Here is a 14,155-nt window from a genome sequence, read left to right on the forward strand (position 1 = left end):
AGGGGAACCAAAACCTGGAAGAGAAACGGGCGAGAGAAAGGAAGGACCCAAGCAAACGGTTGCTTGTCAAGAGCCGTGTATTTTAAAAAAGGCAAGCTTTTTATAACAAGCTCGGGTTGGGGAGGGGGAAGGCAGGTGGGGTCATGGAAAGGTACAGCTTCTTCTTGGCCTGTGCCCTAGAACATTTTGTGGTTAGGGGCTTTTCTCAGAAGTAGCTATCTCTTTGTGCATCAGCTTTCAGCAGGATGAGGCATAGTCAAGGTATTCAACTGAACAGGATGTAGGTGGGTGACAAGGCTTCGGTTTCCAGGCGAGGGGGAAGGCTGGCAGGGGTCCCTGTTAGGGGTCCTGGTCTCTGACAGGGAAATTTGAGAACAGGGAGTCTGGAATGGGTGGATGGTGGGAGCACACCCTCATAGAAGTAGGAGAAGGGGGGATGGGATAAGGGGGTTTGGGGATGAATGGGAGAGGGGATAACATTGAAAGGTAAATAAATAAGATATCCAATTTAAAAAAAAAACAGATAATGGGTCTGGCAATTGTAGTCAAGCAGTCAAGACTTTTTGTCAACAATTTATCACAGGGATTTCATATAATCCTCAAGGACAATATATTGTGGAAGAGTCTCAAGGAACTTTAAAAAGATTGGTGAGACATATTGTTGCTGAGACAAAGAATGATGCCGACCTGTGAGCTTGCTGAGTGCCCTGACAAGGGTGACTGGGGAGCTGTATTGGACATATGTTCTTGACCCACCTTTGCTTGCCTATATCCCAGATGGGACAAGCTGCCTTGCCTCAAGTTTTTAGACACTGTGGGACAGAGAATCAAAAAGAGAAATTATAATGTCTCTTGTATTCTTCTTAAAGGTGACCAGTTATTAGGACTCAATCATGTACTGGTCTAGAAATCAATCCAATATGGGAAATAACAGTCTACTTTTGGAAGACTGGATCTGGACTCTGTCAGAGACATATTTGGAAGTTAGCTGTAGCTCACTTTGATGTTATAATAGCAAGAGATAAAGTTGGGACAGGATCTGGATTTCAAACAAGGGTTGGTGCATGTTTTAAGGCTCTTTTAATTGTCAAGCTAAAATTGGTTTTGTCTCTTCTACAGTATTTATTGTAAGTTGCATTGACTGTATACTTTCCAATTGTGTTAGTGTGTTGAAACCTGGCATGTCTGTTATGGGAGTCTATCTTCCATCTTACTGCCCTGAGTATTAGAAAACCTTGACTCGCTGAAAAAAGCTTGAAAGTGTTGGAAGAAGTGAATTAGGCTTTAAGCAGAAGCAAGAGGGTAGCGGGCTGTATTATTGCTGGTATAACAGCTTCAATTTCATTAATTGCTAGCACCACTGCTTCTGCAATAGCATGGACATAAGAAGTTAAGACAACTATTTTTGTTATCCATCTAGCAAAAACAATGTTACTAATGTATTGAATATACAAAAGGATTTATACAGGTATCGGGAACAATGGACAATGCTCTATAATCCTTTCAAATTATCTGAAGGAGGTTCAGGGTTCAAGAGTTAGGAGCCATCCCAAGTGTCATGAGAAATATCATGGGAGTAGTGTTACTTTTGAAATTCACAATGATTGTCGTTATAATTAGAAAAAAGTTTAAAGACACCTGAAGGATATTTGGCATAATCCTAACACCTCGCTGGGTGTGTTAACTTTGTATAGTGAGATTATGAATTTAAAGAATGCTGCTCTGTTGAGCTTTTATGCTGCAGATAATGCCAATAAAATTATCCATGGCCTGAGGTCAGTATTTCCATTTTGGTCAAACCTAAGGAATAGCATATATAGCTTGATCAGGCTAGCCCTTCTTGTCCTGGGAATAGTTTTATTCCTGCCCATCATGTTAAAGCTTATCTTTAACAAAATCAACATGCTGCTAGCCAAAGTACATGGCTTGAACCTGAAAATGGACCCCCAGACAGAGTTATTAAATTAACAGGCTGGCAAGCCAAGGCCGGGTAAGATTCTGCACAGAGCCTTACCAACCTAAGACAGAAGTGCATTGCTTTTGATAATGCATATTCCATGATGGGTAAGGAAGGCATTCTTGTCAGATCGACCTAACACAGGCTCAGTCTTGTTAATGAAATAAAAAGGGGGGAGAGGTAGAGAGCCTTTGGGGCTGCTTGGCAAGTAGTTGACATGGGCCAAGGATAAGGAAATGGGCCACTTGGCAGGAATATAACATTGGCCAAGTACAAGAAAGTAGGCTTTAAGCAAGAATCTGACATTAGACTGGAACAAAGAAGTAATTCCAGGTAGGAATCTAAATCTTAGGCTACAACAAAGAAGTAATCTCAGGCAAGAATCTAAATATTAGGCTAGAACAAAGAAGTAATTTTAGACAGGAATTTAAATTTTAGGCTAGAACAAGGAAGTAGGCTTCAGACATGAAAATGACCTTGGGCTAGGACAGGGAAATAGGTTCAGATACTTTGGTTATCCTGATAAGCCTTTAGAAACAGTGATCACGGGAGTGTTCACGTAATTGGGTATAATGCCTTGCTTTTTCTTTGACTATTTGTGTTTATTGTATTGCTTGTTCCTTGGCTATTTCCATCTATTGTATTGCTAGACCCTCAACCTAGAACTGACCTTAATACATGCATGTACTCAAAATGGTATAAAAGCATAAAGGAAGAGGGGGTATAGGATAGGGGGTTCTAGGGAGGGGAAATGGGGAAAGAGAATGACATCTGTATTGTAAATAAATAACAATCCAACAAAAAAGAGTAGATTCAATAATCCACCCCATTTGTCTAATATTCTCATATGCCAATATCCTCTTTGTCTCTTTAATTCTCTATCCTGTATTTAAAAAGAAAGAATGATAGAGAAAAGGAAAGATAGACATGCCTGAGTCTAAGCTCCCTATTTTGTTTCATCCCTGTCCAAGATTATTTGTATATTATCTCCTAAAATGACAACATATTTGTAATTCATAAAATGATCATCTATCCCCAACTTAAGAGATTGGGATGACAATCTTCTTATAATTGGTTCCTGCTGAATTGGGGTAAAGGATTCCTGTTTGGGGACCCAAAAGAAAACTGGAAAAATGGTTAAGTCAAAAGAAAGCTAGTTGGCATCATTTGTTGTCCAGTCTCTATGTGTTGATTAAGTGTAGGGCTTAACTGAAGTCCTCCACGGAGCAGTCTGAAAGACTGGATGAACCAAGGACATCTGAGATTAGCAGTACTTCCTGAAGCTGTTCTAGAAGCAAGTCTCTGGAAACAGCATCAGTTTGAGGCAGGATTGATCAGGGAGTTGAAACAGCAGGTCTCTGTATCTCAGCATCCCCAAAGGTGAATCCTGTCAGGGATGCCTTCCTTTAATTCTATAATATACAAACTTACACGAAATATATAGTTCTATAAAGACATTTATATGGAATGTGCAGGGTGTACAGATCAACTTCTTCAGAAGTTAGTTTGCTCATATAATCTTCATTCATGCCAGTATGGTATGTAATGATAAGTCATAAGAATTCCCATTTCTTTTTCATTCTTTGGAGATTAATATTTATGTGGCTAATATCCTACATTCCCCTTTCTCTTTATATAAATTAATTTAATATCCATCTTCATATTCAACTTAACTCAAATTCCCTTTCATTTACTGTGTAAGCATATTCCCAATCCACGAAGCTCGAAATTTTACCCCATGTTATCTTTCATGAGCATAGCTTTTCTTTTTCTGTTGGATAAAAGCAAAACAACTCCACTCCAACTCCGAGTCCCCACACTTACCAGCAGAATATATCTTTCCTAGGGCAGAAAAGCATATTTTCAATTTGAAATTATAAACATATCTTCTGTGGATAAATATACCCAGATTCATATATATATATATATAATTTTAAGATTGGTATGTATTTTATTTTTAAATTACTAGGACATTCCTAACTATTACTAAACAAAAACCTAAGTAATACTTTTAAGGGAAAAATGTGTCATTTTGAATCCCAGATTGCTGTTTAGAAGCAGCTGTATTTATCAGCAGAGAGTTCTGCCTTGACTTTATTGTGTAGACCAGGCTGGTCTAGAATTCACAGAGATCTGCCAGTCTCTGCCCCGTGTTTATTGTGTTTTAACTGAGATGCTCTGTTGCACCTGGCCACACTCCCATCTCTTTGTTTACAGGGAGAGATATTTAATTCTTCTGTCTAATTCTGGCCGCAGCCACCAATTTAGGGCTGCATTTCCACACACCATGAGTGCTGAGCATTAATTCCCATAGGACAGGATTGGGCTGACCTGTCATGCCAAACTTGGTAGAACCTAAAATGGCTTATCCTGTAGCTGTGGTCTTCAGGAAGTTTGCACAGGTTCTGCCATCCACTGTTGTATTCAGCAGGTGTTACTGGGAGCCTGGTTCCTACCCCTTGATTATCCTTGAGAGAAGCACCAACTTTTGTGTTCTGTTTTTAAATTCAGTAGAATCTTCTTTAAAAAGCCATGTCTGCACTATCTCTCTATAGGTTCCTGCTCCTTGGCTAGAAAACCATCTTCCCAACCATTCATCTTGTGCGACTCTAGGAAGCATGGCTTTGGTTTGTTTTTGTTCTTTCTTTCCTTTGTTTTTTTAAGAGACCAGAGCAGTCCAGCTAGCCTGACTATTCACCATGTTTACCCAGGTCTTTTTAGGATATAAGCTTGGGTTCTAATTGCCTTAAGTTGAGTGCCATTTTGTTGTAATAGATATTTAATCTCAATTGGGGGTTTCTACCCCACCTTTGATCATTCAGTTCCCCAAAAAAAGACACATACACGTCTATAATTATGATAAGCCTTTAATGCTCTAAGCTGGGCAGGCATCTACCCTCTAAGCAATTAGAATCGACTTCCCTATCAATAACCCTAAGTTATATCTTGTCATGTTTCATTTGGCTGCTCTTAACTCCTATTGGCCAGCCCTCACGGCCATATTTTAATGATTCACATATCCCATGGCATCTCTTACCCTCCCCATGTTCTTCTCTCTCCTCCTTCTTGTGGTTCTCCTCAGACACCAAGCCTGGTAACAAAATGCCCAGCTATGGGATGTGGGCATCTTTATTTATCAATCAGGGATAACTTGGGGGGAAGTTACATAGCATCACTTGGGTCTACCTGTGGATTCTTTTATCCCTGGGAGAAACCAGGCCTTGGAGGCCAGTATTTAGCATTACAATACATAGCAAAAGACCAAACCTCCACCACTGACAGTTCCTTTGCTTTACAGAAGCTTTTTAGTTTCATAAGGTCCCATTTTATAAATTGTTGATCTCAAAGCCTTGAGTCATTGGTGTTCTATTCAGAAAATTGTGTCCTGTACTAATTTGTTTAAGGCTATTTCCCACTTTCTTTTCTATTAGATTTAGTGTATCAGCTTTTATGTTGAGGTCTTTGATCCACTTGGTCTTGAGTTTTGTTCAGGGTGAGAATATGAATCTATTTGTATTATTCTACATGCAGACATCCAGTTAGACCAGCACCATTTGTTAAAGACACTCTTCCTTTTTCATCTCATGGTTTTGGCTTCTTTGTCAAAAAATCAAGTATCTGTAGGTGTGTGGGTTTATTTCTGTGTCTTTGACTCTATTCCACCAATCTCTTTCTATACCAATACCATGAAGTTTTTATTACTATTGTTCTGTAGTACAGCTTGAAATCAGGGATGGTGATATCTTCAGAAGTTCTTTTATTGTTCAGGATTGTTTTAGCTATCCTGGGTTTTTTGTTTTTCCATATGAAATTGAGAATCGCTTTTTCAATGTCTATAAAAAACTGTGTTGAAATTCTGGTGGGAATTTCAATGAATCTGTAGATTGCTTTTGGTAAGATGGCCATTTTATTATGTTAATCCTACCAATCCATGCTCATGGAAGATATTTCCATCTTGGAATGCCTTCTTCAGTTTCTTGTTTCAGTGACTTGAATTCTTGTTATACAGGTCTTTTACTAGTTTGGTTAGAACTATTCCAAGGTATTTTATATTATTTGTGCCTATTGTGAAGGGTGTTGTTTACCTAATTTCTTTTTTTTGGTATGTTTATTGTTTGTATCAATGAGGGCTACTGATATTTTGAGTTAATTTTTTCATCCAGTCACTTTGCTGAAGGTTTTATGAAGTGTAGGAGTTCTTTAGTAGAATTTTTGGGGCTGCTTATGTATTCTGTCATATTATCCACAAATAGTGATACTTTGATTTTTTTCCTTTCCATTTTTTTAATGAAAATCCTACAGCCACACTGACACAAAGAACACAAAGACCAATGAGTTGTCTCCTTACCAAGCAGCCTTCCAACCCTTCTGTTTGGAGTCCTTGGAGTTTTGGGGTCACTGGCCAACTCACCAAGATGTTATGTCCAAGTCACAGGAACCACCAAAGACCATAGAGAATAAACACATAAAGGTCTTTATTATGAGCTCACCAGCAAGGGTTCTCACTATCGCCATCATAGCAGGTCAGAAGTGAGAGCCTCGAGTCTAAGGGTACAGGGTATTTATTGTGGTTATAGCAAGCTTAGAGAAATTCCATATGGGTCAGCAAGTTAATATTTTAAAAACTGTATTTCTCATGTAATTTGCATGAATCAAACATGGGGGCAAAACTGTGGGACAGTGAAAGGTAGTGTGGTCCTCAGTTGAGCTAAGGCTAAAAGCCCCAGAGACCCTGAAGGGATGGTAGGAGCTTTGCCTGTTCCAGGGTACCAGGTCCCTGTCACTGAAGAGGAACTTTGGAACACTTGTTCCCCCCCCACCACCACCACCATGGGAGAGGCTAATTAACATTCCTAAGTCAGAGGACACTTGCTGGAATAACATTCCTTCATTAGAGGAGAAAGGGAGAGGCTGATTAACATTCCTCAGACCACGGGGTAGAGAACCCTCTTGCGGGTGGGGTACGCCCAGAGCACATAGACACATTCCACAGTACTGACCAACCCTTGTCACTTACAGACAAGGGAGGTCCTTGCCACCTCATTCCCCAAAGATCAATCAGTTTAAAAGTCACACTGTTCTGCCAATCATATTATGCCTAATCACTGTTTCTCTAGTCTACCCCTTAAACTGTATAAAAACTGACCAAATGGGCTGCCCAGATTTGCCGCCTCTCCTTCGGGTGCAGGATGACCCCAGTGCATTGGATCACTAAAATTCCTCTTGCTTTTTGCATTGGTTCATGTCTCCACGTGATTCACTCAGGGGGTCTCTGGTAAACTAAGGCTCACAAGAGTCTTAAATCACTAGCAGTAGACTCCCATAGATTTGTGGCCATCGGTCACATAAGGGCAATGTGTGCCCTCCACATGTAGAGGACATGACCTGTGGCCATGTAGGCTCAAGACAGACCTCCATACTAATGAGGTACCTAGAGGCCTGGAGGGCTTAGCCAATAAGTTTTCCTCCCCAGACGTTCCTTCCTGCCAAAGGTATTTAATCTCAGGCCCACCCTGAGATGTGGGGGTATGGTTTTCACATTCATTTTCCACCATGAAAATAAATGCCTCAAAACCATGGACTGCCTCTTTTTATTGGGATCCACCGTGGAGAGGTATGAAGAAGGCCTTTGCCTCTAGAGCTTCCATCTAATCTCTGTAGAAGACCTCTCGGCACTCCCAGCCATGACCACTACCAAGCTCAAGACTGTTACCCGTCAAGCCATCGAGGATTCATCCCCTTGGGACCAGCCAGAGCGCCCTCCATCTCCCACAACCCCAGGGATAGATACAGCTTGAGGGTCCCCACTCTTTTCAGCTCTTCCCCAGCTCCCAGTGATTCCTGGGTGTTCAAGAACCTGAGAACCAGATGGTCTCCACCTTGTTATAGGCCCAGGAACCCCCAGACCAGCTCTGGCTGTCCTGTGCCTCAGACTGAGACGCCCCACCCCTAGAATGGTGTCCTAGGGATTCCCTACAGCCCAATACCCACCCAAAGAAGGTGTGGGGTAAGTGCGGTGAAACTTCCCGTGTCCTGGCTCCCAGAGGGGCCATGCCCTGTGTCAGAGTGAACACGGGAACCAACAATCCTACACAATACCACCTGGCAGACAGGATGGCTAGGTTATTTATTTTTTTGCAGAATGTCTTAGGTTGTCTATTTGTACCTTGACCCTGCTGTTGTAGCCTGATTGGCTAATGGGAGTGGTTGTTGCCGTTAAGATATTTGCTGAAGCGGACTTTGTAGTTTTCTTCCTGGGATTGAAACTTAGCCCCTTCTCACAAAATAGAGCTTCTTCTTCTTCTCAAAAATAGAGTTGATTGGGCTTTACACATTGGTTAATGTTATAGAGGGAAAGAAATCTGAAACATTTTTCAATTATTACATACCTTAAGTCACTTTCTTAGACATGTACAGCTTGCATTTATGTTTGAAGACACTCACAAGTTATATACACTTTAAAAATTTTTCTTTTCTATCTAATCATTTACTATGAGGCACAAATGGTTGATTACTGACAACAGTCATTGGTGTAGTAAAAAGTTATGTTGAAACCTGTTAGCTCTTTCAGTTTGAAGTCTGCCAGCAAGGTAAACTGTGTCCGTGTTTGCCTTTCTCAGCAGGAAAAGCAGGGCCTTATTTTTCCATATGAAATGAACTGATCTGGAAGCTGTAGCCTTGGAGGAAGTCACTGGTTAGCATGTTGTTAATATAAAGCTACAGTTAGCCATCAATGTCATCAGATATCTGAGAAGGATAAATTATAGCAGAAAGTATAATCTAAATGGTCTATGTATCGATTAAGAAACTGAGACTTACTGCTACCTGTCCAGTTATCCTAGGCTCCTGTGGTCTCAATGGCTTCACTTGGAGGCAGAAGTAGTCAGTTTTTGGTTGCCACACAGGACAACATTAGCCTTTGGCTGCCAGACCCAGAAGATTTGAGAGATTTTCCTATGGAGAAGAAATCTTCCTTTGACAGAACAGAGTAGAAGAGTCATCCCAAGACTGTCCACAGCTTGAGCAGCAGATGAAGCAATGGGACAGTTTTCCCCAGTAGTTAGCATTACCAAAATTCAGGTTGTATCATCTGTGCCCCATTGTCTTAGGCTCTCAAAAGGGTCCCTACAGGTATCTGGCATTTTTGTCTATAATGTGAAACATTTTTATTAAATATTTTAAATGCCATATTCAGCAAATCTTCAAGGAGTCTGAGAATCATAATTTATTAAGTATACCTGAATTAAATAAACTTTACTTGTTTTTAGTTAGTTCCTTTAGTTTAATCTTGAAAACATATAAAGGAAATTGAATAGAGCTTGTCACTGTAAATGAGTTACATTTGTACTTAGCCTGACTGTGAGCATAGTTCTGAGCATATTAAAGAATTTGATTTTTTTTAATAAGGCGATTGAGCATTAACTTGCATTAGTAACAGCTTACCACAAGTTAGTATCCTTTATAAAACTTGGACTTTATAGCTTTATCCATGGTAAGTTTGAGCTTTACAAATTAGAGTTGAAAATTTAACTGAAGATCTTTTAGGATAAAAATAAAACTTTAAACCATAAATACAGTCTATATATTGACTGAGAATCTTATCCTTTTATAGTTCACTATTACAAAAAAATTTACAGTTTCTTGTATGATTCAGTTTATCCATAAAGCTTAACTAAGTTAGCAAAGACAAAGACTAGACACATTTTCTTTCTTTCCATCCCAGTGCTGGCCCTCCTCATCCCACCCCTCTCACAGAGTCCCTCTTTGCAAACCCTCCCCTTCTCCTCTGAGAGGGTGGGGCTCCCCTTAGATATCCCCCCACCCTGGTATATCAAGACTTTGCACATCCTCTCCCACTGAGGCCAGACAAGGCAGCCTTGTTGGGGAATGAATTCCACAGTCAGACTACAGCTTTAGGGACAGCCCCTGCTCCAGTTGTTGGGGGATTCACACGGAGACTGAGCTGCAAGTCTGCTACATATGTGCTGTCAGCCTTGGTTCAACCCATGTATAGTCTTTGGTTGGTGGCTTAGTTTCTGAGAGCTCCCAGGGGTCCAGGATAGTTTATTATGTTGGTTTTCCTGTGGAGTTCTTATCCCCTTGCAGGCCTTGAGTCCCTGACCTCCATCCAATGTTTTGAGTGTTTTGCTGTGGGTATGTACATCTGTTTCAGTCAGCTGCTAGATAGAGCCTCTCAGAGGACAGTTATGTTAGGCTCCTGTTTGCAATCATAACAGAGTATCATTAATAGTGTCAGGGATTAGTGCTTGCCTATGAGATGGGTGTCAAGTTGGGCTGGTTATTGGTTGGCCATTCTTTTAATCTGCTCTATCATTGCCCCTGCATTTCTTTTAGACAGGACAAATTTTGAGCTGAAAGTTTTGTGGGTGGGTTGGTTAGACATATATTTTCAAGACAGTTACTGTTAATCTGAGTAAACCTTAGGAATTTATAAATCTTATCAAATATATGTTATCTTTCAAACACATTTATTATTTAAAAATTCTACAAGCCTAGTAGTGAACAGTTAGCAAAGACATAAGTGGTTAGACATATACCTCTAAGTCAGTTTCTCTTAACCAGAGAATATCTTTTTAACCTCTTTTTAATTCATTATGATGAATTTCTCATCATGCAAAAGTCCATTCTAACCTAAAATATTTTGGAAACCTTCTGTTGCCTTCTTAGTCTAAAAGGAAATTCACTTAGCTCAGTGGGACTAAAAAGTTTTATAGGTGCTGCCTTAGTTGGAGTATACCATGTGGTCATCTTAATCAAGATGGTGGTAAGGTCATGTGGCATGTACACATTTAAACCTTAGTAAAGATGGGTGGGTGTCAGCCACCTTGGGTGCTTCCATTCTCATGAAGTCATTAGCCAAGATAGAGGCAAGTCACATGATTGCTATTTAAAAACATCTATTTTCCTAGACAAGAGTTGAATTCAAGTTACTTATATAGCAAGTAGATCTATTTTTCTGAGTTGAATCATATAGATAGTATGTTATACTAAATTAAGATTATTCATGAATATATTTTTGCTCTGCTATTAATCTTCTGTTACAAGTTTTAAGCTGAATTTTGTTAAAGATTGTACATTTTTTTAAAAAAAAACAATATCCAATGAACTTACAAATCCTGAGATAGACTGTTTATACAAAATAGTCTTAAAATACTTCTTGAGAGCAGAGAACAGAGAAGTTATAGAGATAAAGGATTCTGAAGTGTGGAAAGTAGAGACTTTGTAGAGCAGGGAATGTTTAGACATAATAGATTTTGGAAATCATCTGTTTGTGCAGGGGTAGGAGTTATACCATAGGAAAGAATTTGAAAATTGACTGTCAGTTTTTGGCCATTGAGTGAGCAGTACTGAGGTCAAGCTGTTTTCAGTAAGACAGTGCGATTATAATAAAATATATTTGAATCTGAGCCGGAAGAGTCACAAAACAAGTACTTCTGCCAGAAGGAGGGTTTCTATAAGTTCCACGAAGAAGCTGAGAGACAGAGAACACTGTAGTTGTAAGAAATAAGAGTCACAAGTAGAATCTCCACCTGAGGGAGGATCTCAATATTGTAGAAGCCCAGAAGGGCTTAAGAAAGCTGTGGAGCTGCAGCTTCTAGGGGGAGGCAAGGAATTTCCAGGTAGGAGCTGAGGACAAAGGGAGCAGAGGGCATAAATGACAAGAATTTAAATCCAGGGTGGCCCCAATGAGACTGAGAAACTTGTGAGAGAAATGTTTCAAATCACACTGGAGGGGTGTACCCTTCCATGGGAGTGCTCTGGCACACCGATGTAACTTTTGTAGTAATAGACAAAGCAGGCAGCTCCAGAGTGACATTTATTCAGTAGAGGAGGAGAGGAGAAAGCAGTTGAAGAAGACTGGGAGATAGTTGCCCATGTGGTATGGCCCCAGAGGGTACAGAAAGCTTGAGATGCAAACATGGTGGGTGCTTCAGAGGGTACAGGGTGCTCCAGCAGTCCAAGAGAGCATACTTACCCAGTAGGTGAGAACATGTGGATGGTTGGAGCAGGTGGTGGGAAGAAGCAGCTGAAGAAGTGGACTCTCGGTTTGGAGTTAAACATGGGTGGTAGAAGTCAGTAGAACAAATGATGTATTCATACACCAGCACAGTCAAATCATCAGCTTGGTTCAGAGAGACTGAGTCCCTACGAAAGGAGTTCATCATGGTTTTAGTGCCAAATAAATAAAAAGACTGAGGACATGACTGCTCCAAGGTATGGTTGAGAAGAAGGGTTTATTGTAGATGTGAGGGAGAGAACAGCCAGAGGTACTGGAAAAAAATCCAAACTGAACATGCAGCAGATTGAACTAGGCTGTGAGAGGAGAGAAGGAGGGGGCAAAGGGAACACCTGGGAACCAAGAAGCACTAAGAGACCAAGGGACTGCATGTCCCAAATGGCTGAATTATATAGGTATCAGAAGCTGGAGGAAGGAAAATGGAAGCCTAACCCCTAAGAGGAAGAGGTTTAGGATGGGGGTAGGGTAAGAACGGCTGGGAGGAGCCATAGGTACTGAGACTTGTACCAGGTTTCTTTGAGACCTAACACTTTGTCCTTGTTCACTTTCCTACCATCTTAACATATATTTACAATTGGAATTCATGGCATGAATAGAGTTGAAACAGAACAGGTAACAACAGAGGCCAAGAATTGTCCTGTACCTCATTTGTGTTAATTTAACTTTTTATTCTTTTCATTAACTTTATTATTAACTGAGGTGGATATTGAGCACTCCCTTCCACGGATTAGGAAAGTGAAAAACACCTAACTTCTGAGTCTGGAAAGGTATATGTAAAGGCTTATCTGTAGAGGCTGCATATTGCATAATAGGTTAAATACAGTTTACTTTCAGAGAATTTGCAGATCAATGTCCATAGGTAATTAAGGGGCACTGCGCAGACAAAGTGTTTCACAAAGTAGATATTTAACAGATTATTTACAGAAAACAACTCAGCAGAATGTTCCCCTTGATGACCTTAAAGAAAGTAGCTTCCCTACCTAACATTAGGTCATTAGGGGATAGCTGTTCTATGGCCCTGATGCAGAAGGGGAAGGGATGTTAAGAAGGGGTCAGGATCTACTCTATAGTGAAAAAGAACTTGTTAAATCCTTTGGGCACACATAAGAGTAGTATTTTTTGTGCTTCTTTTGGACATAGTCATTAGTCCTGGATGGCCTTTCAGGACCTCCTGAATCAAGTTGGCAGCTTGGGGAGATTCCAGATCCTTCAGATGACTTTCATTTTGATCTGCAACATAATAATATCTCCTCATTCTCTATTGGAGAACTTCACAGCAGCCATTCCCAATCATCGCTGCTGGGTACCCATCCTTGACAATGACACTGTCTCTGATAATGACAGTGGGATCCTGAGCCAAGAAGACCTCCTGAGGGTCTCTATCCCCCTGGACTCCAACCTGAGACTAGAGAAGTGTCGTCGCTTCATCCAACCACAGTGGCATCTCCTTCATCTGAATGGTACCTTCTCCAGTGTGACAGAGCCAGACACTGAGCCCTGTGTGGATGGCTGGGTGTATGACCAAAACACCTTCCTCTCCACCACTGTTACTGAGGTAAGTGACTTCATTTCCTGTCATACATCCATGACAGGTGTTTAGCAATAGCATGGATAGTACACATGCTTTGAGCTTAGATTTCATCTTTTAGCCAATATTGATTACTTATCTGTTAAATGTGAGACGTTTTCAATGAGTCTGATAACTGATAAAGGATAGGGACCTGTTCTCCTGGTCATTTCACTCTAGGGGATGACCACAGTTTAAGAAGTAATTCTTATATATCAAATCAGTTTAAGCAAATAATTTATGTGCTGTGTTATAAATATTGCAAGTTGGTTTTTATTTTTCAGCTTTGATTTCAAATAAGAAGTATTTAGGAGATTGACTAAAACCATAGTGAGTAGTTTGGGAGTATGGCTCATTGGTAGAATGTCTGTGTGGCATGTATGAGCTCAGGATTCCATCCTTAACACTCTAAAGTCTCAGTACTTTACCTTCTGTGATAGGGTAGAATGGGGCTGGGCTCCAACTTCAGTATTGTCAACATATCTATATCTAAACATATATAGATTTATATCTAGTCTATGTATCTATGTATCTACATATGTACGTATCTATCTATCTATCTATCTATCTATCTATCTATCTATCTATCTAT

General features: G+C 40.2%; 1 protein-coding gene across 5 annotated transcripts in view; it reads left to right on the forward strand.

Moving 5' to 3' along the window:
• Nucleotides 1-12,928: 12,928 nt before the first annotated feature.
• LOC114629501 (solute carrier family 22 member 19-like) overlaps nt 12,929-14,155 on the forward strand; it is an 81,922-nt gene continuing 80,695 nt past the window's right edge. For all 5 annotated transcript variants that reach the window (XM_028777542.1, XM_028777543.1, XM_028777545.1 and 2 more), the window contains exon 1: nt 12,929-13,551. In XM_028777542.1, the coding sequence (XP_028633375.1) occupies nt 13,150-13,551 (402 nt within the window). In that variant the 5' untranslated portion in view covers nt 12,929-13,149. The remainder of the gene's footprint in view (nt 13,552-14,155) is intronic.

This window comes from Grammomys surdaster, unplaced genomic scaffold (assembly GCF_004785775.1).
Source record: "Grammomys surdaster isolate TR1022 unplaced genomic scaffold, NIH_TR_1.0 310, whole genome shotgun sequence".
Taxonomy (NCBI): domain Eukaryota; kingdom Metazoa; phylum Chordata; class Mammalia; order Rodentia; family Muridae; genus Grammomys; species Grammomys surdaster.